We start from the raw sequence: 21,699 nt of genomic DNA, 5'->3' as shown, positions 1-21,699 counted from the left end.
CGCATGGGAGGTGGCTGTGCCAGTCAGGAGAAATAGGGAGCCTCGTCTGCTCTAGTCACAAAAAGGGTGAAAGGGCCCCAAAGACCAGAAATTATAACCATTATAATCTTCCTATCATTTAATGTTTTCTCATTTAATCTTCCCCAATTACAACGCGTAGTTATCGGACTGCCTGCGTGTATGTTTGTTAGTGTGTGTGCACATCTGGGGGAAAAAGGAATAAATAATGAGATCTTTATTTTAGGATTTATATCATCCTTACCAACCTAGCATCCGCCTCCCAAGTGGACCAAAGAGCATCTGTTCTGAGCTCTGGATGGGAGGCACTCAAGTCCAATTAATCCAGAAGGTGTCAGCTTTGGCATGGCAGCATTATGCAGAAAGAAGCCAGGATGATATAATGGTTAACATGATGAACTGGTCCTGAAGAGACTCGGTTTCTAGTCCACCATCAGGAACAGGAATTCCCTGGGTGATTTTGGGTCAGCCACACTCTCTCAGCCCAAACCACCTCACAGGGCTATAGAAAAAAAATGAGGGGAAGGCACAGTATACCACCTTGAGCTTCTGAAGGAAAAACAGTTTACCAGTCTAACCAACCACTCTGCAAATATACAAATAAATATCTCAGCCTAGCCTACTGTGCCGGGTTGTTCTTGTAAGGATAACATTAGAGGTGACCCACCAATTATGCCATCTTGATTTCCCAGAACAAAGATAAAATATAAGTGTAATATAAATAAGAACAGCACTAAATTTGCATCCTTAAATGCAGCCTTCATTAAGCAGTGGTATACCTATTTAAGAGAGAAGTCATGAGAGGGGTTAAAGCAGAGATGAGCACCCCCTCCTTTTCCTTGCTTCTCCCCCCCCACTTCCTCCCCAGGTTGCTGAGGTTATTTTTCTCGTTGCCCCTCCCCCACTCCTCAAGTTCCAATAGTAGAAGTAAGTCCTGCAAGGATAAAAACAGTTTGTAGACAAAAGGAGAAAGCTCACTGCAGGAGGGAAAACAGCCAATTGTGGTGGAGCTCTGTAACCTTCACCCTCTTGTGCTTAAAATCAAATCCTTTAGTTAGGAGTTTTAAAGGAGATAAGAGTACGATTTCTTTTAAGGTTTTAAAATCTGCATCTGTTCAATTTGACCTTCACAAATTGCTTGCAAAATGTTCGTTGCAAATGCTGCAGTTTAGTGTCGTTAGATCCCATACAGAGTGGGCTCTAAGCAGTGGCGTGTGTGTTTTTCACACTTATTCAAGGGTATGTAATACAGGCAAGGAATTTAGCATGGGGAACAGAGAACCTGAGAAAGTCAGCTTTTGGTTCTTTCATTCCCTCATCCTTTTCGGTTGGAAAGATCTAACCCTTCAGCTTCTGAAGGTGGGTGTCAAATGTAAAATCAGTATTCATACAGCATCCTTTCTTGCCCCTTGACATATCAAGCAGCTCACAGATCTCTGAACCATTACGAGGCAATAGCAAAAGGCTGGAGAATTGGAGGGTTCAAAGTGGGGGGGGGGGAATCAAAAAATGACATCCTTCTCTGGTGCTGACTTAACAACAGAGCAGGCAAGCTTGTGTCAACGTTGTAAAACCCAGCAATTCCGAAAGTTGAATTCCCTTTGTAACCTGCCATCCTTCTATTAAATGTTGCTAAACCTTATATTTCTACAGGGTATACCAGCCCAGCTTTGTATTTGCTAACAACGGTTAGGGTACTCTGTGCTTCTCCTTGGAAAATCCATACAATTTCTTTGGTCGAAGGATGGCGAATTAAACTGTGGGGATGTGCCTTGGTCTCTAAATTAATCTCATGTTTAAAAAAATACATCTGACAGAGTATTTAATTTAACATGGGACCCATTTTTGGATTATAATACCGCCCATGACTTATATCACAGCCAAGCTTGCATTTCTCTTAATGTTAAGTCATGGATGATTAGTTAAACAAGGTTAGAGTTCTGATAGATAGATTGGATTGGATTGGATTGGATTGGATTGGATTGGATTGGATTGGATTGGATTGGATTGGATTGGATTTTAAGGGTGTCCAATGCCAGGAGAGTCCGTGTGGCTCACTACATTAAAAGGTCATAGAAACAGAATATTATATAGTGTGGGAGAAATGGTACGAATGGCTAGAGGAGAGAGATAAAAGGCAAGGAAAGATCAAATAAGGAAGATATAGGAGTAGAAATGTAACAACAAATAAGAGGAAACAGAAAAAATGTAGTTTGTAGAAATGAAATTGGGTACACTGTTATTTATAGTATATGTATATCTCAGTGGTTGCCACAATATCTCAATATCTCAGTGGTTGCCACAAAGAAGAGGGAGTCAAACTATTCTCCAAAGCACCTGAGGGTAGAACAAGAAGCAACCGGTGGAAACTAATCAAGGAGAGAAGCAATTTAGAACTAAGGAGAAATTTCCTGACAGTTAGAACAATTAATAAGCGGAACAACTTGCCTGCAGAAGTTGTGAATGCCCCAACACTGGAAATTTTTAAGAAGATGTTGGATAACCATTTGTCTGAAGTGGTGTAGGGTTTCCTGCCTGGGCAGGGGGTTGGACTGGAAGACCTCCAAGGTCCCTTCCAACTCTGTTATTATATTCTATATTCTATATTCTATATTCTATATTCTATATTCTATATTCTATATTCTATATTCTATATTCTATTCTATTCTATTCTATTCTATTCTATTCTATTCTATTCTATTCTATTCTATTCTATTCTATATATGTAAATAAATTAATCTTAGACTTGTATGTATAAAGGATACATTGAAATAAGGGAGAAAAAATGGACAAGTAAGAAATGTTTAACCATTGTGAAATTGTTGGAAAGAAACTATTGTTTAATGATTCTTTTTTGTTTTTTTGAAAAATGTTTAATAAAAATTATTTTTTTTAAAAAGGTCATAAAATATTAAATCGGTATGAAACACAACTTGCATCTGGCAAAAAAATTTTTTTTCCAACAAATAAAATCCTATGGGGGGTTTGGCATGCCTTTTAACCCAAGGTCTGAGGTAAGGGCTCAGGTTTTCAAAGCTTTCTTGAATAACAACAGTGTAGGATCCAAAGGGGAATGCTGTTCCAGAGGCCAGGCACGGTGACAGAAAGGTCACGCTTCCTGGTCCCAAGAGATGTCATTGTTTATTGACTAGTACAGACTGTAATTTTTCACTTTAAATTTCATACCCTGCTGATTACTGTCATGGATACCTATACATTAATTTGATTTTAATGATGATTTGTAGCTTTAAAATGATACAAGATGTAGAACTAAATTAAATGTTATTTTGAGAATTTGTACTTTATTCTTCTGGTGCTTGTATATTGCTTATCTATTTACTTGTATTTGGCTCTCTCTTTTTTCCTTTTCTTTTGCTTTTTTAAACACAAATTAAAACAAGAATAAAAATGGAGACTAGGCACTCAGGGGGAGAAATAATCCCAGAAAAGCTTTAGATCTGTCCACTGCAAGGCAGGAAATCCAGCAGTTTCTTCAGCTTCAAAGATCCATTCCAAGGCAAGTGGTCTGTTCCTGAACAGTTCATAAAAGAGGATTTTTATAACCCTACAAACTATAAATCTCTCTATTGAAACATTCTCATAAACCTCATCCAAATAAATGTAGTAACTGGAATAAATGTTCAATGTATCTACGCCGTGCATCCACATAATTTCTTGCTGGATTCTTTGCTCTGTGTTACTTATTTATTTTATTTTATTTATTTTATTAAGTTTCTATACCGCCCTTCTCCCGAAGGACTCAGGGTGGTGAACAGCCACGAGATAAAACACATAAATACAAAAAATTTAAAATGAATTAAAAACAAATTAAATAATTTGGCTGAATTTAAAATACCCCATAATTTAAAACAAATTAAAATTTACATTTAAAAATTTACATTTAAAAAGGGGAGAAGATTTAGGCCAGGCCAGCTTGATGGAATAGGAAAGTCTTATGCGCGCGACGGAAGCTGCGCAGATCTGGGATCCTCCGTATCTCCAGGGAGAGCTCGTTCCAGATCGTAGGTGCCCCCACAGAGAAGGCTCTCCCCCTGAGTATAAAACTTAGATTTTATACCTAACACATCCAAATACCTTCAGACATTTGGTTGCTAAGCAAAGTGGTCATTAAGTGAAACTGCAGCTGTACTTATGATCTTATTTCATCCTTCCTTTGCTTTACAGACCTGCAAAGATAGTAAATGCTAGGATTGGTCGCCAATTTACTTTTTTATCCCTGTCATAACAGTGTCTGAAGCACTCACTAAATGAGGACTACCTGATCTGTCCTTGCTATATTATTTGTAAATGTTTGATTTTGCTAGGCTGTAATTAAGTTTTTAAATTTAATTTAAAATCCCTATGCAAATTACAATGAAAAAAAAAAGCATATTCCCTAAGGTTCCTGATTTCAGTGATTTGTGAACTCCCTGAGTGGGATGTTACTAAATCTACCCTGTCTGACTGCCAAAAAACGAACAAATCCAATCCTATTTTAGGGAATGCAATCACAAAGAGATGGCTGGCAGGTTTCCCTCTGAGCCAGATGAGTCTGTCTCCTCCCATTTGGGAACTTTCCTGTTAAAGATTTACATCTTCTGTATGTGGCTATAAGGACATTACTGCTGGTTGCTGTTTATGGAGAGTGAAATATCCAGGCGAAGGCCAGGGAGACATACTGTAGCTTTAAAGTTACAGCTTGTATGGAACAAAGCAAGTGGGAAAATGCTTAGTTTTAGCAACTGAAAATTGTTATTTGAGGCCTGGTTTCAGTCTTCTGCATCTAGGAATGCATTTGGATGCATTTGGATGGCTGTAAACTTGCTATTTTCTGGGCCAATTGAAATGTAGTTGAAATAGGGGCCCAACTGAGCACTATAGAAAAGCTGGGCTGGTGGTTTTGCTTGGAACAATTTAATTGGACAGGTACCAAACTGCCCCCTACAAAGAAACATCTTTGCAGCTCTGTAATCACAATGTTAATTTAATTAATTAATTAAATTAATTAATTAGTTATGGTTAACTGACAGGAAATCCCAGGCTTAAATACTCAAAAGGGAAGTTGGAAATTCCAGAGGAAGCAATAGTGAACTAGTACTTCAGTATTGTTGCTAGACATCATTATTGTCAAGACCATGACGATCATGACCAGGAGTTGAGTTCAGTTGGAGGGAGATTTTATTTTTGGCTGCCAAATAGATCATTGATCTCCAGAGTTAATGAAAGTGGTGGGACTAATCTCAGGGAGGGGAGGGGAGGGGAGGGATGAGTCTGCCTATCGAGATGAGATGGAACAGTTGCTTTCGTGGTATGGAGACAATAACTTGGTCCTTAACACAAATAAGACCAATGAGCTTATAGTGGACTATAGAAGGAATAGATTTTTTTTTTTTAATTTTGATTTATATGCCGCCCTTCTCCGGAGACTCAGGGTGGCTTACAAGGCGTTAAGCAATAGCCTTCATACTTTTGTATATTTTATACAAAGTCAGTTTATTGCCCCCACAAACCAGGTCCTCATTTTACCTACCTTAGAAAGGATGGAAGGCTGAGTCAACCTTGAGCCTGGTGAGAATTGAACTCGCAGTAATTGCAGGCAGCTGGAAGCCAAATACTATCTTTAACAGTAGCATTAGTCTGCTGCCACTCAGGCTCCTCAGATCAGATCACTCAGATCAGACATCCAGCCCCTGCTTATCAATGGAGAGTGGAGCAAGTGGCCAGTTTTAAGTTTCTGGGTGTTATCATAAAAGAGGACCTGACCTGGGGCACTCACATTGCAGCACTGGTCAAAAGGTCCCAGCAGAGATTATACTACCTGAGACTTCTCAGGAAACAACAACTGAATGAAAAACTGCTGGTGGCCTTCTACCGCTGCACCATAGAGAGTATTTTAACTTATTGCATCTGTGTATGGTTTGCCAATTGTACAGTGGCAGATAGGACAGCACTCCAGAGGGTTAACGCCATTGCCCAGAGGATCATTGGTTGCCCTCTCCCCTCTTTGGAAGAGCTTTATAGCTCCCGCTGCCTTAAGAAAGTTCAAAACATTCTTAAAGAGCCATCTCATCCTGGGCACCCTTTTTTGGAACTATTACCATCTGGCAGATGGTACAGAATAATAAAAACAAGGACAAATAGGCTGAAAAACAGCTTCTGTCCCAGGGTAATAACCATATTGAATTCTACGGTATATTGCAATATCGGGTTTTCAATTTCAATTATATAGAATGTAAAGGATGTATGTTTATATTTTTATTTTTATAGTTATAATGTACACTGAAGACAGCATTTAATTTCGTTGTACCATGTGCAATGACAATAAACTAAACTAAACTAAACTAAACTAAACTAAACTAAACTAAACTAAACTAAACTAAACTAAACTAAACTGAGGTTCTCTCTCATAATGTGAGGTTCATCACATCTATATTTTTGCCCCAGAGGTTTTAAAAGTTTCATGATTGTAAGTGAATAGTTTTTATTCAGAATTCTCCAATTTTCTCAACAAGTACAAAAGCACCTTAGAGGGTCCTTGATTTGAATTTCAGTCAGAGGGAAAGCACAGTGATACAAAAGCCTTTTGTTTGAGGAACCAAACTAAAAAAAATGTATACAACTAATAGAAATAGAGCTGTCCTTTATCCTTTTATGATACAGAGCTGAATTTGATTTTCATGTTCTGTTTGTCTCATTTGTATGCATTGTAATAACTATGAACAGATGACAATTGTTGATAAACCAGATTTACTAATGTTTTTATAGCAATCCTACGTAGTTTGTGTGCACATCTGTATTTTAATAAGAATATGTTTCTTACCACTTCTCCAAATAAAAGATGACAGACAAAATACAGATAAAATGTATATATTCAAGTATAGTTTTCAATTATTTGCCGAGAAATATTTATTATAACCTTTCTTTGGCTACAATTATTATTGATCCCATATAGACATCATGGCATTCCTAATGGTTATTGTAAAGATTCATCTCAGTGCTGGGAGAAAAAATAATTGATGTTGAATACTTGGCAGTGTGAGTACCATGTCAGATCAAATTCAGTAGAACAATCAGCTAAATGAATATAAAAGTCTATTTCTTTTGAGATTTCCTTGGAATTAAGGATTGATTTGATTTGACTGTAGTTTATTTCTCAGCAAGAATGAATTTGAAAGCAATTTTATTGTGCCATTGCTTTAAAAGGCACTCTAGCTGAAGTTAGTGGAACATGTTAACAGGATTACCAAAGACTGCAGTTTCTGCTGAATAATGCAGATGTGTCAGTTGAGCTTCCAGAAGTTCTCTCTTGATAGTGTCAGATGTTTCAAATATCTGCTTAGCCTTGATCTCAAATCTGAACCAAAAACAATCCTAATCAACTACTGGTGTAATACATTCATTTTCCTCCAAGGCAATAACAGTACGGTGGAAAGATGCAAAATCAGCCAAAGCAGAGCTAAGGATTTTTTTTCTTCTTTTTTGCCATTGGCTTCTTCTACAATTGAGAATTGCTCTGCTCATCTTTTAATCTGCATCACACAGAAATAAGCAATAGTCACTAAGGATCAAATGGACTTGGTATCAAAAAGCCATTGATTTAATTTTAAAGCAAATGTGAGAATGGATCACTGTGTCGGGAGGAAAGGGTGCTTAATTTTTGTTCTGGGAAAGTCCAGATTTTACATCTTTATTGATCCCTCCTTCAATCTACCCTTAAAAAATGCAAAATTGAAGGCATGACACAGGTAAGGGAAGGTTAAATATCCTATAATTGGAAACTATGCTTGGATTATAATTTAATATGCAGCTATGTACCAAACCCCAAATTTGGGATTTTCTACATATGGACTTTATATTTCAAATTCATGAGAAATTGGATGTCTACTACTAATTGATTATAGCTTATAATTTTAGTTGGTGATTTATATTGTGTTAACCACGTATTCTTAACACGAAGCTTAAGAGTGACTCTTAGTTTTCCCTTTCAATAAGTGGTTTAATACATTTCATAGTTGCTAAACTAATTAAGGATATATTGGGAAATTCTATTTCCTATGATATTTAGATCCCTTTACTTATTCATCTCACTATTTGTCCTTTACCCTTTTATTTTTTTTTACATGTCTTTTATTGTTCCTTGTTTGTATTCTTCTTTAAAATGTTTAATATAATAAACTACAATAACTTTTACTTGAAGGGTTGTCTAGCTTCAATTCATTTTAATGGTATTTTAAAGCACATGTACACAAGACATGCTTTGAGGTTGCCCATTGACAGTTCATTCTCGGACAACAAATTGAGTGGACCCACTAATCATCTGGTCAGGTTTCACTTAGATGAGATTTTTTTTCTATTTCTATATAAATTATAGCAATTATTCTACATTGATATCCATAAACATCAATCAGAATATGTCCATTTGATGGAATTGTATGCCCCCTTGTGTTCTCTTGTAGCAAATATTATTTACAGTACTCTAATTTTTTTGGCAGGACACTAACTGGATATGCTGAAAACTGTATAAGGGGAAACGTGTAGATTAAAATCATACCCACTCAGCATTAAAGGCAGCATTGCTTTAAAACACTAATGCGTGAAAAGGTTTTTTTTTTAAGCTGAGTTATGGATCTACCACAACATATACTGCATGTACTGACCCTAATGTAGAACACCAATCACAAAATAATATTACAGTGCTGTATACTTTTTAAGATGAGTTTAATTGAATTGAGCTTAATTCCTGATAAACTTTATATATACCGTAGGTACATCTATATATAAGCTGAGGTGACGCAGTGGTTAGAGTGCAGAACTGCAGGCCACTTCAGCTGACTGCTAGTTGCAGTTCGGCAGTTCAAATCTCACTGGCTCAAGGGTGACTCAGCCTTCCATCCTTCCAAGATTGGTAAAAGGAAGACCCAGATTGTTGGGGGACAATATGCTGACTCTGTAAATCACTTAGAGGAGGAGGAGGACTGTAAAAGCATTATGAAGCGGTATATAAGTCTAAGGGCTATTGCTATTGCTATCTATGCACCTTCTTTAGCCACAAGATATGAACTATTTGTCATTGTCTTCTTCTTCTGATATTTCCCCCCCTTTTCTAGTGTAGTGTACAGATCTTCATAGTCTTCCATCTACATAGTATTAAGCAAACCCATCTCTGGTTACCTTTCTCACAATCACTCTTTAGCTATATTGAATGTGGAGTAAGAACCATTAAATACTTATGGGCTTCCTTCTGAATGAACATGCATATGATTGTACAAATTCAAACTCTTCATTATTAGCATAGAGGTAGTCCTCAATATACGACCACAATTGAGCCCAAAAATTATGTTGCTAAATGAGAAATTTGTTAAGTTAATTTGCCCCATTTTATGGCTTTTCTTGCCACAGTTGCTACGTGAATCCCTGCAGTTCTTAAATTAGTAACACAGTTGTTAAGTGAATCTGGCTTCCCCATTGACTGCTTGTCAGAAGGTCGCAAAAGGGATCCCATGACTCTGGGACACTACAATCATCATAAATGTGAGTCAGTTGTCAAGCATCCAAATCAGTGGTGGGTTGCTACCGGTTCGCCCTGGATCGGGCGAACTGGTAGCGGCAGCAATGGGAGGCTCCGCCCACCTGCCCGGACTCTTCTGCGCATGCACAGAAGCATTGTGCACACACATGCGAACTGGTAGCAAACTAAATTGAAACCCACTACTGATCCAAATGTAAATCATGTGATCATGGGGATGCTGCAAAGGTCATAAGTGTGAAAAATAGTCATGTCACTTTTCAGTGCCATTGTAACTTTGAACGGTCACTAAAGTCGAGGACTACCTGTAATGTGGCAATGCAGCACAAGAGTAACTGATCATTATACCATTCCCTCCTGCTGGGTGTGACCACTCCTTAACTTTTCATCTTCACACTCTATACCACAGGTGTCAAAACTCAATTGCGTCACGTGACGTATCGCGACGTTTTTTGCCTTTGTGGAGCCGCATGGGTGGGTGTGGCCTGCGTGTGATGCATCTGGCCCGTGGGCCGCCAGTTTGACACCCCTGCTCTACACACATTCCCACAACAGCAGTGGGGTTTGAAGCAATTGTATGCATCATTTAAATAGCAGGGGAGAAGGGGAACCAAGAAAACACTGCTGGACTGTATGCCCACCTACCTTCTTAGGCTTGGTTTTGTGTCTCTTGTCTTATAATCACAGCTTGAAGAAGGATTTTGGAAATCACCAATTAGATTCACACGGCACTACCTCCTAGTATTTTTCTAGTGAAACAGCAGCATTTCCATCTCAATGCAATTGTTATTAACGATGCTTGAGATTCTGTTTTCCTTTTAAAACACTGATAGCATTCCTATTTGATTTGATTTGATTTGATTTGATTTGATTTGATTTGATTTGATTATATTTTTATACCACCCTTCTCCCGAAGGACTCAGGGCAGTGAACAGCCATAATAAAACAATATACAAGACAAATTTAAAAACCATATTAAAATAATTCAATTTTGGCCGAATTTAAAATTCCCATTCTACAACCCTTATAAAACCATGTTAAAAACCCATATTTAAAACCCAATTAAAATTATTGTCCCATCAGACCGGCTTGCTGGAATAACAGGGTCTTCAGCGCACAACGGAAGGCATGGAGGTCGGGGATCCTTCGTATATCCGGGAGTAATTCGTTCCATAGGGCAGGAGCCCCCACAGAGAAGGCTCTCCCCCTGGGAGTCGCCAGTCGACATTGTTTGGCCGACGGCACCCTGAGGAGGCCCTCTCTGTGGGAGCGTATCGGTCGGTGGGAGGCAGTCAATGGCAGCAGGCGGTCCTGTAAATATCCAGGCCCTATAGATGCCCATATGTATATTTACGTAGGAGTCTATATATGTAGCTGTGAAATGTAAAGAAATGATGCCAGAAAACTCATAGCAAGATGTGGGATTGGAAGGACGAAGTGTTTTAGAATGCATGCAGTGCTCCAGGTGGGGGATTCCTCTGGAAGGTATCATGAACAGGGCCCTCTCAGTCTTGGTGGGACCACTAAGTATAACAGCTTCCTTCCTTTCTCCAGTGGACTGTCTCCATATCATTGCACTGTATATTTGTGGAGAGAGCCACGGTGGAGGGATGGGCCAGTGTGCAACCCTGTTAAAAGCTCTGATTTAGGAGGGTACCGATTTATGTTGAATAAAATAGGTTGAAATGTACTCACTTTCCTCACATGCCAGAGTGACACAAACGTGCTCCAGTAATCTCTTGTTTCTGATGTTTCTTCAAGTGGCTTTATCCCATCATCTGCCCATCCTCAAGGCAGCCTTAGGTCATCCTTAGTTATGTGTTTTCCCCATTATCCCAAAATATACAGTATGATCTGATGCACTTCCTCAATCATTCTTTGGCAGAAAGGTGATGCTTTGGGTAGAGGGTAGGATCAGCACTATGAAACGTCTTGGTGCAGGGATACTTCCTTCCTTAAGCATCCTGGGACTTGTCTTAGTCATTCTGATTTGGGCAGCTGATAGTCGAAGGGTTTTTTTCCAACCAGAGTCTCCCCCTGCTCAAGCACCGAGCCATTCTTTGGCTCAGAAACTTGGATGCACCTAAACACAGGTGAGTAGTAATGATTTGTTTTTGGGGGGGGGGGGGGCGGGGAGAGACAATTTTCTCTTCCATGGAGCTTCTCCACTCCCCATCACCACTACCACACACATACACAAGTGACAGCTTTTATTTGGTCTAAAGAACGTAGATTTAGTGCTTTTCTGGATATCAATTGATAATAGGCTTTTTTCTGACATGGTATTTTAGAACACCATCATTACTCTCCAGAAGAACTGATATTAGCTGTTAGCTGGGCTTTCTTTGAACCTGTGCCCTTGTACAAAATAGGAGTTTTGATCAATGGATAAACCTTCCAGTAGAAATTCACTTTCTCCCCAGTGATTGCTGGATATTTTCCTAATGATGTTTGATGGGAGGAGTTGGGAGAGGAGGGAAGGGAAGCAAAGCTGGAGAATCCAGTAATCCCTTTCCTTAACATGATATGTACAACAGAATAGAGATCTCCATTGGGGGCAGAACATTTTAGATTAGTACAGTTTTCAAGGACTGGTGACAGGCACTTTAACTGGGCTGTGGGAAAGAATCCTTCAGGAGACTGAAGGACAGAACAACAGCACAATATCCAGCTCCCTCTACAGGCAATACCCACAGCTATTTAATTCAGTTTCTTGTTTCAACATCTTTTGTGTCACTTAGTTAAAACTGTAGGAGAATTCTAACCCTAAAACAAAGCTCTACCAAGCACCATCATACCAAATGTTAGGGTTAGCAGTATGTGCATATCACAATGAGAAGGAGTGTAATAGACTTGGTTGCTAGGGCAGCATAAACTTGAGTTATATCCTTGTTTCAGACTGATAAAACAAGTGGCCACAAGAAGGAAGGGATTTACTCCAGAATTTTAAGATGAAACATGTAGGCTACCTATTACCATGCAAGGTCTGAGAAAGTCCTTCATAAGACTGCAAAAGACCTCTGGGTAGGCAGATAGGGTGGAATTGGCAGGCAACTAGCCTTTCTGTCTTTTTTTGAGCTCAGTGTAAAGTGCATTAGAGGCTATATATTAACATTTTATAAATTTGAAAACTATTCATAATTTTGTGGAATGACCTGCCGTTAATTATTCTTAATAAGAGAAGGTTGACTGCCCCCTGTTAATTAAACTTAAATTTCATGATTAGTACTGTGTAATAATATTGATCATTTGTTTGGAGAGGGGTTAGCAATGCAGAAGGCTGCATACAAACCCAACTCTCCCACCGGCAGTCACTTCATATATCTATTTAAGACCATTCAAGACCATTGCCAGTGTTGTTGCTAATACATTTTTCAGTCTTTTGATATCTCTGCTTGCAGTTTGAGGGCTGTAAGATCTCCTTTTGTAGCAACAAATAAGATTACTTCACTGGCATTCAGGGTAACCGAAGCCACTTTGGCACACTTATTTGGAAGCAAGCCCCGCTGTGTATAGAGACAGTGTGAGCAAGTCATTGTATCTAGTTGAAGGAAAAATCTGGTGGGGTTTAAGCGAAGTCATTTTTCATCCAGCTTTCTGCCTGGCAGATAGGAAGCCATCTATGGTTTCTTATTCAGAATGGTTTACATCCAAATAACTTAAGTACTGGGTTGCAACTCCTTGCTTTGTTTCAACATGGGTTTTTGCCACTGCCTTTGTTCTACAATTCTCATTAGCCCCAGCCAGCATAAGGAGGGAGTATAGATTATGGGAATTGCAATTTATAATACATAGATGAATCCACCTTGGGAAAGCTTGGCTCGTAACAAGATGGAATGCCATCTAGCTCACCTCTGTGGTTTTCTGTTGCAACTAATGAAGGTATTAAGATGGTAACCTAGGTAACCAGATGGGCCCTTTGAATCTATAACATTACCTTTATCTTTGGCAGCAGTTGTTCACTTTTTATTCCTTTTTCCATTAATGTAAGTAATGTTTTTCCTGGCTCTATTGTTACATCCCCAGAACTTTACTAGTCTGACCCAGGGGTTTTGTTTTGTTTTGGCTGATTGTTACAATTGCATGATGCAGAGCAAAGGGAAAAAGAAATCCAGTCAAGCTATTCTTGCTGCTAGTGCCTGCATGTGTGAGTTATCACAGATGAATTAGCCAGTGCTTACTGATGTAAAGAGAACTTGGGAATACTAGCAATTGCCTTACACAAAGGTGAATTAAATACAGCCTTGGCATACATTGTGCTGTTTTGTTTTGTTTTTTATCATTCTTCTTGCAAGTGGCATTCTGCAACTGTGGCACAAACAGCGAAGTCTGCACTAAAGAGTTTTGCACACAAAAAAATGTCATTTAATTAATCATTATTCCTCAGTTTCATCTTAATACCCTAGTAATGGTTTTTAAATTATTTATGAAGCCTGGAATTTCTCATGGTGTAACATTAATGAGTAACATGCAGAGGTATCATGGCACATTAGTTAGTGATGAAAGACTTCCTTAGTTAGAAAAACTGGAAATTGTTATGCTAACAGACCAAATGGGCTGTTTGGATATCTCATCCAGAAATGTTCAGAGTAGCCTTGTGTCACTTTTTCTACTAGTTGCTTTGAATATAAAATGATGATATTTGTTCATCTTTTCCTATACTTACTTGAGAAACTATTGTTCATGAAGAAAAAGATTGTTATTTTCTTTGCTATAAATTTAGGAATCAGAGGATATAGCATATGCACATTACATTAAAATATCAGATCCACAATATGCTTTCCCAACAAACATGTACATATCTCATTAGAATTATGAAATTTCTAGATTTCGGGAAATATAAAATATATATTAATTTAAGTCAAATGTGACCAGACTTGCTTGCATATTACTTCTTCTAGCAATTATATGTGGAAAGACAAAATTATCCCTCCATTATTGAGTTCAGCTATTGTAAAAAGCCATTTTTTTGTTTTACATTAATCAAACTTGGCAGAAGAATGGAAAATGGTGACGTCTATCCTCTATACATCAATGTGCCCTTCAGACTCCGAAATACTAGTTAATCAAGGGCAAACTTTAATCTGTGATTAAAGCTTTACTTGATTACTCTGCCAATTATATTGATTAAATTACATTGATTAAATAGATGCTGCAAGAGGTGTAAGACCAACCTGCTCTTGGTTTTTACATGCATATTTTTTTAAACTAGAAGGAAGAAACAATATTTAGCCTAGTACATTGTTTGCAGCAATAACTAGGGTATCACACTGGGATTTATTACAAGCATGAAGGTATATCTACCATTAGATTCATCTTCTCCTTGCCTTACTGATTTTCTTTGCAGCTCACTATTACTCCAAAGGGCATAAAACCCAATGTTTTCAAAGGTCTGGTCTAGCTCAAGAGATCTCAAGATAGAAGAAGGAATGGTAGAAATGTATGGAGCATCAATCCCAGCAAGAAGACATGTGGTAATTCTTCCTTCTGAGAAAGGTACAGATGCTTCATATCTATTGTTATACAAAGACACCTCCCTCCTCTTCCTCCTCCGTGCAAAAAAACCATAGAAAGCCCTATAGCAGGGGTCTCCAATTGTTTCAAATTTTTTTACTACCGGTTATGTGGGGATGGCTTGGTGGGCGTGGCATGGCATGACTTGGCAGGTGTAGCTTGATGGGTGTGGCAGGGGAAAGATACTATAAAATCTCCATTCCCACCCCACTCCAGGGGAAGGATACTGTAAAATTTCCATTCCCTCCCCAATCAGGGGAAAGTTACTGCAAAATCGACATTTCCTCCCGATCAGATGGGACTTGGGAGGCAGAGAATAGATGGGGGTGGGGCCAGTCAGAATTTTTACTATCGGTTCTCCGAACTACTCAAAATTTCCACTACCGGTTCTCCAGAACTGGTCAGAACCTGCTGAAACCCACCTCTGGTCTGGGAGCTGCAGTTCACCGGGCTTAAAGTGGCCAAGGTTGGAGACCCATGCCCTATAGAATCAGTAGGGCACCACTTCTCAAAAAAAAAAAAAAAAAAAAATCACTGCCAACAAGAGCCAGAGAAAACCAGGTTAGTTTCCTGAAATCTGATCAGACTCCATTTTTCCTAGTATAATCAATTTTGATTGGGAGCAACTTTCTGTGGTCTCGGACAGACTTTCCTATCATATTCTCTGGTGTTTTGTTTTTTTTAACTGGAGATGCCAGAGATTGAATCTGCAATGGTTCTACCCTGATTTAGTTTTCTGCTCTATATTGTACAATCACAAAAATTCCCAGAGGAATTGGCAAAAGGAAATTTCATTTTTTTAAGAGATGTTTCCTAACTTTCATGAAAGAGTCCTATAACAACATACATGAGATAAATTTTCCCAACCATAACTTCCCCATCACCAGTCCAAGCAAGTTCCAATTTCATCATTTATTTATCATTTTATAATTCTGTTTATATATATACATATATATATATATATATAAAAAGCTATCAAGAGAGAAAGTTAGATTGCAACAGGCCTGACAAAAGAGAAGAATACACAGGGCAAGGAGGATGGGTGGGTGGAAATGGCATCACGTTTCAGGAGAAAGAGGACTGTTTAAAATACTTTTTTCATTTTTTTCTCTTTTTAATTCCAAGCCACCTTAATAGACCCACTAAAAGACTTCAAAAACACCAGTCCTAAGACATCTAAAACAAACTCAAGCACAAGGGTTGGAAATATTTACAGAGAGGGAAAAGACAGGAACGATTTTGTGTAGGGCTGCTCAAAACACCAGAGTACTTTTATTATTTTTTATTATTATTTTAAAAAACTTTGTATGCAAAAAAAGCAAGGATTCATTTCATCCCCGACAAGCAAGAGAAAAAATAGTCATCATTACAATAGACAGAGGTGGAAATGGGGTAAGGGTTGATTCAGTGAACAAGAAGCCACTTTTGAAAGACAAGAGTGTGTCGCAAGGCAGCTGCGTGAGATGCATTCAAGAAGCAGGGAGGGTCTTGGGTTTTTTTTTTCTTTTCTGCTGTTTGAGAGGAGAGTTGGAGTTAAGACAGAAGGAAGAGGAAGAGGAGGTTGTCAAATGGTGGGATCTGGAAAGAACTGGATTTTGATCACCCAATGAAAGAGGGAATGGGAGTTAACATGAGAGAAAGGACAAAGGGATCCTTCTAATTGGGCTATTCAGCACCAGGAGACCAGGTCAGGCAGCAGTTCTCAAACTGTCTTTCTAGGATACCTTGAGATCTCTTGGCAATTGATCAGAGGCTCTTGTAGGGCTATGGTAAACAAGGACTACTTTAATGGCAGGTATAGAGTCAATTTAGGTGAAGTAAAGAGGATGTTCAATAGACCAACCGGTCAATGGCTTTCATGAATCCAAAATAGGTCTCAACTTCCATGACAGAAAAATGGAAATATCTTAGTAGATGAGCAGACACGGAAAGGCTTTCCTCAAGGTAAAAAGTTTGAAAGCCACAATTTTGAGAGAACTGTTGCCTTGGCAAGGCCTGATTTAGAAAATGAGCAACAAAGGGAAGAAAGAGTGACAGATCAGCAGAGAGGCAATCAGAAGATTTGGCTGGAGCACCCCTTCCCTTCTAAAAGAGGCATCAGGAGACCATCCTTAGCTGAATCCTTGAGAAGGTGGTAAATGGCAAAATTGAAAGGCCCAGACCCTTTCTGACTTTCAGCCCATTGATATTCCTTCCTTTTGCATAGCCAAGACTTCTGGCTTCTAGTTCTTTCTAACCACCCTATCTCTCAGAGGCAGAGAAAGGATTCCCTGTTTTTCGGTTCCCAATTCTTTCAGGTCACCTTCTGTTTTGTCTCCTGTCCTGATCTGGGTTGGGATTAGATATTGCAGCACCATCTATCATCCCCTTCTTGAACAAGAACAAAGAATGAACATTTGAGGATCTTGAGAAGGGGGGGGGTGTCATCTGCTCTTTTGGCAATTTTGAACCTTGATTCCCTCCCCTTTTATAAAGCCTTGGGCTTCACCAATAAGCTCATCCCTTGGATCATGTCATATGCCCCTCCCCTTCTCCCTCCCTTCCCCTTCCCTTCCCACCACACAAAACATGGACATAGTTTGGCTGAAGGATAACTGGTTGGGGGGGAAGGTGTGGAAATGAGATACTTTTTAGGTGGATTATTTGAGGAATCCCCTGATTTTCTAACCCTCCCTGATTAGTTTTTTTGGGGTGGGGTTAGCCAGTAAACAAAGGGTAGATTCCACCAATTACTATTTCCATTCGAAGAACATTGATTCTTTGATTCTTTGCCTGGGTGAGGTGATTAACCCTGTGCTCACCTCCCCTGCCCCCAGCAATCCATAGGGAAATCCTCTTCTCCAGGACTGGGGGCGGGGGGAATCCTTTGGGAAAATGCCTCCACTTATTCCAGGGCAGTGACCACATTGGTAGGACTGGTAGCCCCAGAGCTGTCATTTCCACCTCCTTCTTTGCCTTTTTGGCCGCTATACTGGCCAATGAAGGAGCCATCCTCATTGAACTGGACGTCCACACTGCCCCCATAATCTGCCAAACTATCGTCACTCCCCAGAGCTTTGATGTCACCATTCAAGGAGGGTTGGCTGCTGGTGAAGGGTTTCTCCTCATTGTCACTGTAGGAGGGAAAAGGACAACAATGAGAAAGGATAATAGAGTGGGAAGAATCATATCTTTATTTATAGCAATAGAAATTCAATGTTGGATGAGTAATCTGAAACCCTGCTGTCGTTTTGGACTAAACGGTTCCAAATCCACAGCAGGGTTGGTTGGAGGATCCATGTTGCTTGGGGCTTTTAGGGGTTGCAGTCCAAAAAATCTGGCAAGCAGTAGGCTGGCAACCCTGATAAAAGCCACAGCATGTTAAGAAAATAAATAATAATATAGTAGTATAGAGGGAAGCATAGTAGTATTATATATCTGCACATATAAGCAAGTTGTGCATAGCTACAGGTGAACATGCATATAAACTCATGCCAGGGACCAGTCCACATTCCATAAGGGGGCTTCACACAATTTCAGAATGACTGAAAGGGAAACTCCAGCTACCTTTATGGAAGACCAGAGTTTGCAGCTCACACCAAGATGACTTTGTCACAGCATAAAATGAAATGGCCCATCTTTAGGCAGCAGGTTATTAAGTGTCTGGAAGGCAAATAGATCTGACTGATGGGTCTTAAATCACTCAGAAGTCATCCCATCTAAAGCTTCCATATTGGTTTCAACAGTTAACGTGCAAGAGAACTTCCCTGCATCTTTTCATAGTTGGTGAAACCATCAGTCTGTCTGGATCATTCCTTTCAGGAAGCCAGAACACAAGACCCTGGTTGCTTCTCCATTAAAATACATGCTAAGAATCTTTCGGTGGGCAGCATGCTGTCAATCTCCTTTGGAATGCAAAAAAAATGGCCTTCAAGACAGGGTTTCTCATATCAAGGAACAAACCAAATTTTGTATGACATGTCACAGGCCACACTCCTAAAGTAGGCAGAGCCAAGGCCCATTTTAGAAGAGGAATTCAAGAGTTTTAAGAGTCAAAGAACCTTTTTTTTTTTTTTTTTTTTTGCCACTTCCTGGTAAAAAGTTCTATACAGTTAGCTTCATTCTCCCTAAGGAGAATTCCAAAAAAATCAGGCCTCATTTATCCCTGGGTCACATTTTGTGCATACCTGCTTTCAGAGGATGGGATGCTGTTGTCATTTATTTTTGTTTTGGAGCCCCAGTACTGGCTAATGAATGAGCTATCCTCATTAACGGGACATCCATGTTGTCCTAGTCTGGCAAACTGTCATTCCCTCCTCAGGACTTTGATGTCACCCACAAGGGAGGGCTGGCTGCTTGTGAAAGATGCTAGAAAGTGTGTTTGTGTACACAGATCTGTTCTCTAGAGGCAAAGTGAAATCATGCAAAACAGGAAAGGCCACTGATGAAGGGCACAACTCAAAACAACTTCATGCTGATATGAAAAGGATCTCATCTTATTCCGTTATAATCTGTTAGTCATGGCTGGCTATGTCAAACTGTGAACAGGTTGCCTTATTTGCCAAATTGTAATGAATTCATGGAATGTAATTAAAATGAAACAAAATGCAAACATTCATCATCCAGTGTTTCTTTATATCTCCCACAGATGTTCCCAATATTTTCCGTAATCATGACTTTCCCACATAATGTATCTAAGATCCCAATATTAAAGAAAAAATATTATTTTAAACAAATTACTGAAATTAGAGGAGATTGTGGCCATCTTACAAGATATTTGTATTCTTACCTATATTTTGTGATATTTTGAGCAGCAATGTCAAATAAACTCTGAGACATACAGACCACCTAAAGTACCCTCATGGCGTGAACCACGGCTAACAAGCTATTTGATTAAATTTGGAAAAGCATATGCTTAAAAATACAATACTTTTTCACTTATCATCAACTAACAGCTTTCTCCAAGTATGTGGTCCCTGAATGTGTTGGAATTCAATTCCCAAAATCTGTTGCCATAGCTTCAGATTATGGGAGAGGAGCCCTCACACATCTGGAAAGCAGAAAAAGCCTGCACAATTTAGTTATTATAGTACAATAAAGCTCTGCTTTTTATGGACCTCAATCTGTGAGCTTGGGATGTAATGGGTAAAATCTGAAAGCACCCCAGCGGACAACATTCAGCCTCTTGTAAATTACTCAGGAGAATGTTCCTACATTGCCACATCCATTATATTTATTTTACATACATTTTATGCATTTGTACGATCTCATTACCATATTAATAGACATGAGGCTAAAAATCTCCCCCCCTCACATTTGTCTATGAAGTTGAGGGTTATTTAAAGTTAAGCATATTGACTGATTTTGTTGATTAGCTGAAGTCTGGATTTTATAGACTACTATATGTGTATTAAGGCAAATAATCATAAGGAAAATAAGAGTGTAATTAGGAGCAAGTTTACAACTGTTTACAACTGTTGTGGATTCATGGGCACATCTGGAATTTTGAAGCCATCTTATGGATGCTTTTTAAAAATGACTGCTGGGAGACTGGTTGTTTCAGAAAATGGCGGTCATGGAGGCCATTAAGCAGTAAGAAAGCATAAATCTACCAGGATGGTATCTGTTGTTATCTCCTCCCTCTCTACTCCTGATTGCAGTGCTTTTAAATGTTTTTTTTTCCTTTTAGTCCTTTTTCTGAGCAAATAGACATGTTCCCAAAGAAAACATATAATGTTCTGTGACTAAAGTAGGTGAGGTTTTTTGGTCAGAAGTGGCATTATAAAAAGCAAAATAATGATTACAGTACAATAAGGCAGCTTAGGCACTATAGGCACTGGCCTGGAAAATGGGAGGCTATGAGTTCTAGTCTTCCCTTAGGACAGGAAAACTCACTGGGTAACCTGGGGTCAGTCTCTCTCACTGTCCAAGCCACCACACAGAGTTGCTAGGGAAAATAGGAGGCAATCTATTATTAATAAATAACTCAAGGAGGCAATCATACCTAATATTCTATCTTCCACCTATTTTCTCTACAACAACAACCCTGTGAGGTAGGTTGGACTGAGAGTGATTGACTGACCCAAAATCACCCAGTCAGCTTTCATGCCTACAACAGGACTAGAATTTTTAGCCTGGTGCCTTAAAACCACTAGACCAAACTGGCTCTCAGAATATATTTTAAAGAATATACTTTAAAATCTTGCTGTCATCTTCTCCTCCCAGGGATAAATTTAAATCTCTTATAGTGATATTATCTGCTTTCTAACATTTTTCCCCCAGATATTTATATGTATGTGTAGGAAGGGATCTATGATCCTGTCTCTTATTTACTTACAAATCATGAATAATTACCAGTTTAACCAATATTGCTCTATTAAAGAAGTACAGGATATGAGCTCTTTTTAATAGAGCTATATCAACAAAACTCCTTCTCAGTCTTTAATTACAGAATAATTTTCACAAGAACTACCATTGTTCTGCCTTTCTTTTATAGAGGACTTGGCTCATTTCCTTTCTTTACCTTCCCACTCTGTGAAAAGGTGATTCCCTTTCAGGGGTGGGCTTCAAAAATTTTAGCAAGGGGTTCTCTGCCCAGTTGCTGGGTGGGCATGGCCATGGTGGGTGTGGCCTAGTCGGCCTCCTGCACCACGGTGCGTTTT

At 39.0% G+C, this 21,699-nt stretch overlaps 1 protein-coding gene and 1 long non-coding RNA gene across 11 annotated transcripts in view; one reads left to right on the top strand and one right to left on the bottom strand.

Moving 5' to 3' along the window:
• Nucleotides 1-12,466: 12,466 nt before the first annotated feature.
• LOC117675506 (uncharacterized) overlaps nucleotides 12,467-21,699 on the top strand; it is a 46,279-nt gene continuing 37,046 nt past the window's right edge. Inside the window, exons 1-2 of the long non-coding RNA XR_015732359.1 lie at nucleotides 12,467-12,504; nucleotides 14,892-15,040. This is a non-coding gene — a long non-coding RNA (uncharacterized LOC117675506). The remainder of the gene's footprint in view (nucleotides 12,505-14,891; nucleotides 15,041-21,699) is intronic.
• L1CAM (L1 cell adhesion molecule) overlaps nucleotides 15,956-21,699 on the bottom strand; it is a 102,056-nt gene continuing 96,312 nt past the window's right edge. For all 10 annotated transcript variants that reach the window (XM_087886574.1, XM_087886575.1, XM_087886578.1 and 7 more), the window contains one exon: nucleotides 15,956-18,171. In XM_087886574.1, the coding sequence (XP_087742700.1) occupies nucleotides 17,943-18,171 (229 nt within the window). In that variant the 3' untranslated portion in view covers nucleotides 15,956-17,942. The remainder of the gene's footprint in view (nucleotides 18,172-21,699) is intronic.

Source organism: Pantherophis guttatus, chromosome 2, assembly GCF_059756535.1.
Source record: "Pantherophis guttatus breed Tessera chromosome 2, ASM5975653v1, whole genome shotgun sequence".
In the NCBI taxonomy this organism is placed as follows: Eukaryota; Metazoa; Chordata; class Lepidosauria; order Squamata; family Colubridae; genus Pantherophis; species Pantherophis guttatus.
This window is presented reverse-complemented; position numbering and strand designations above follow the sequence as displayed.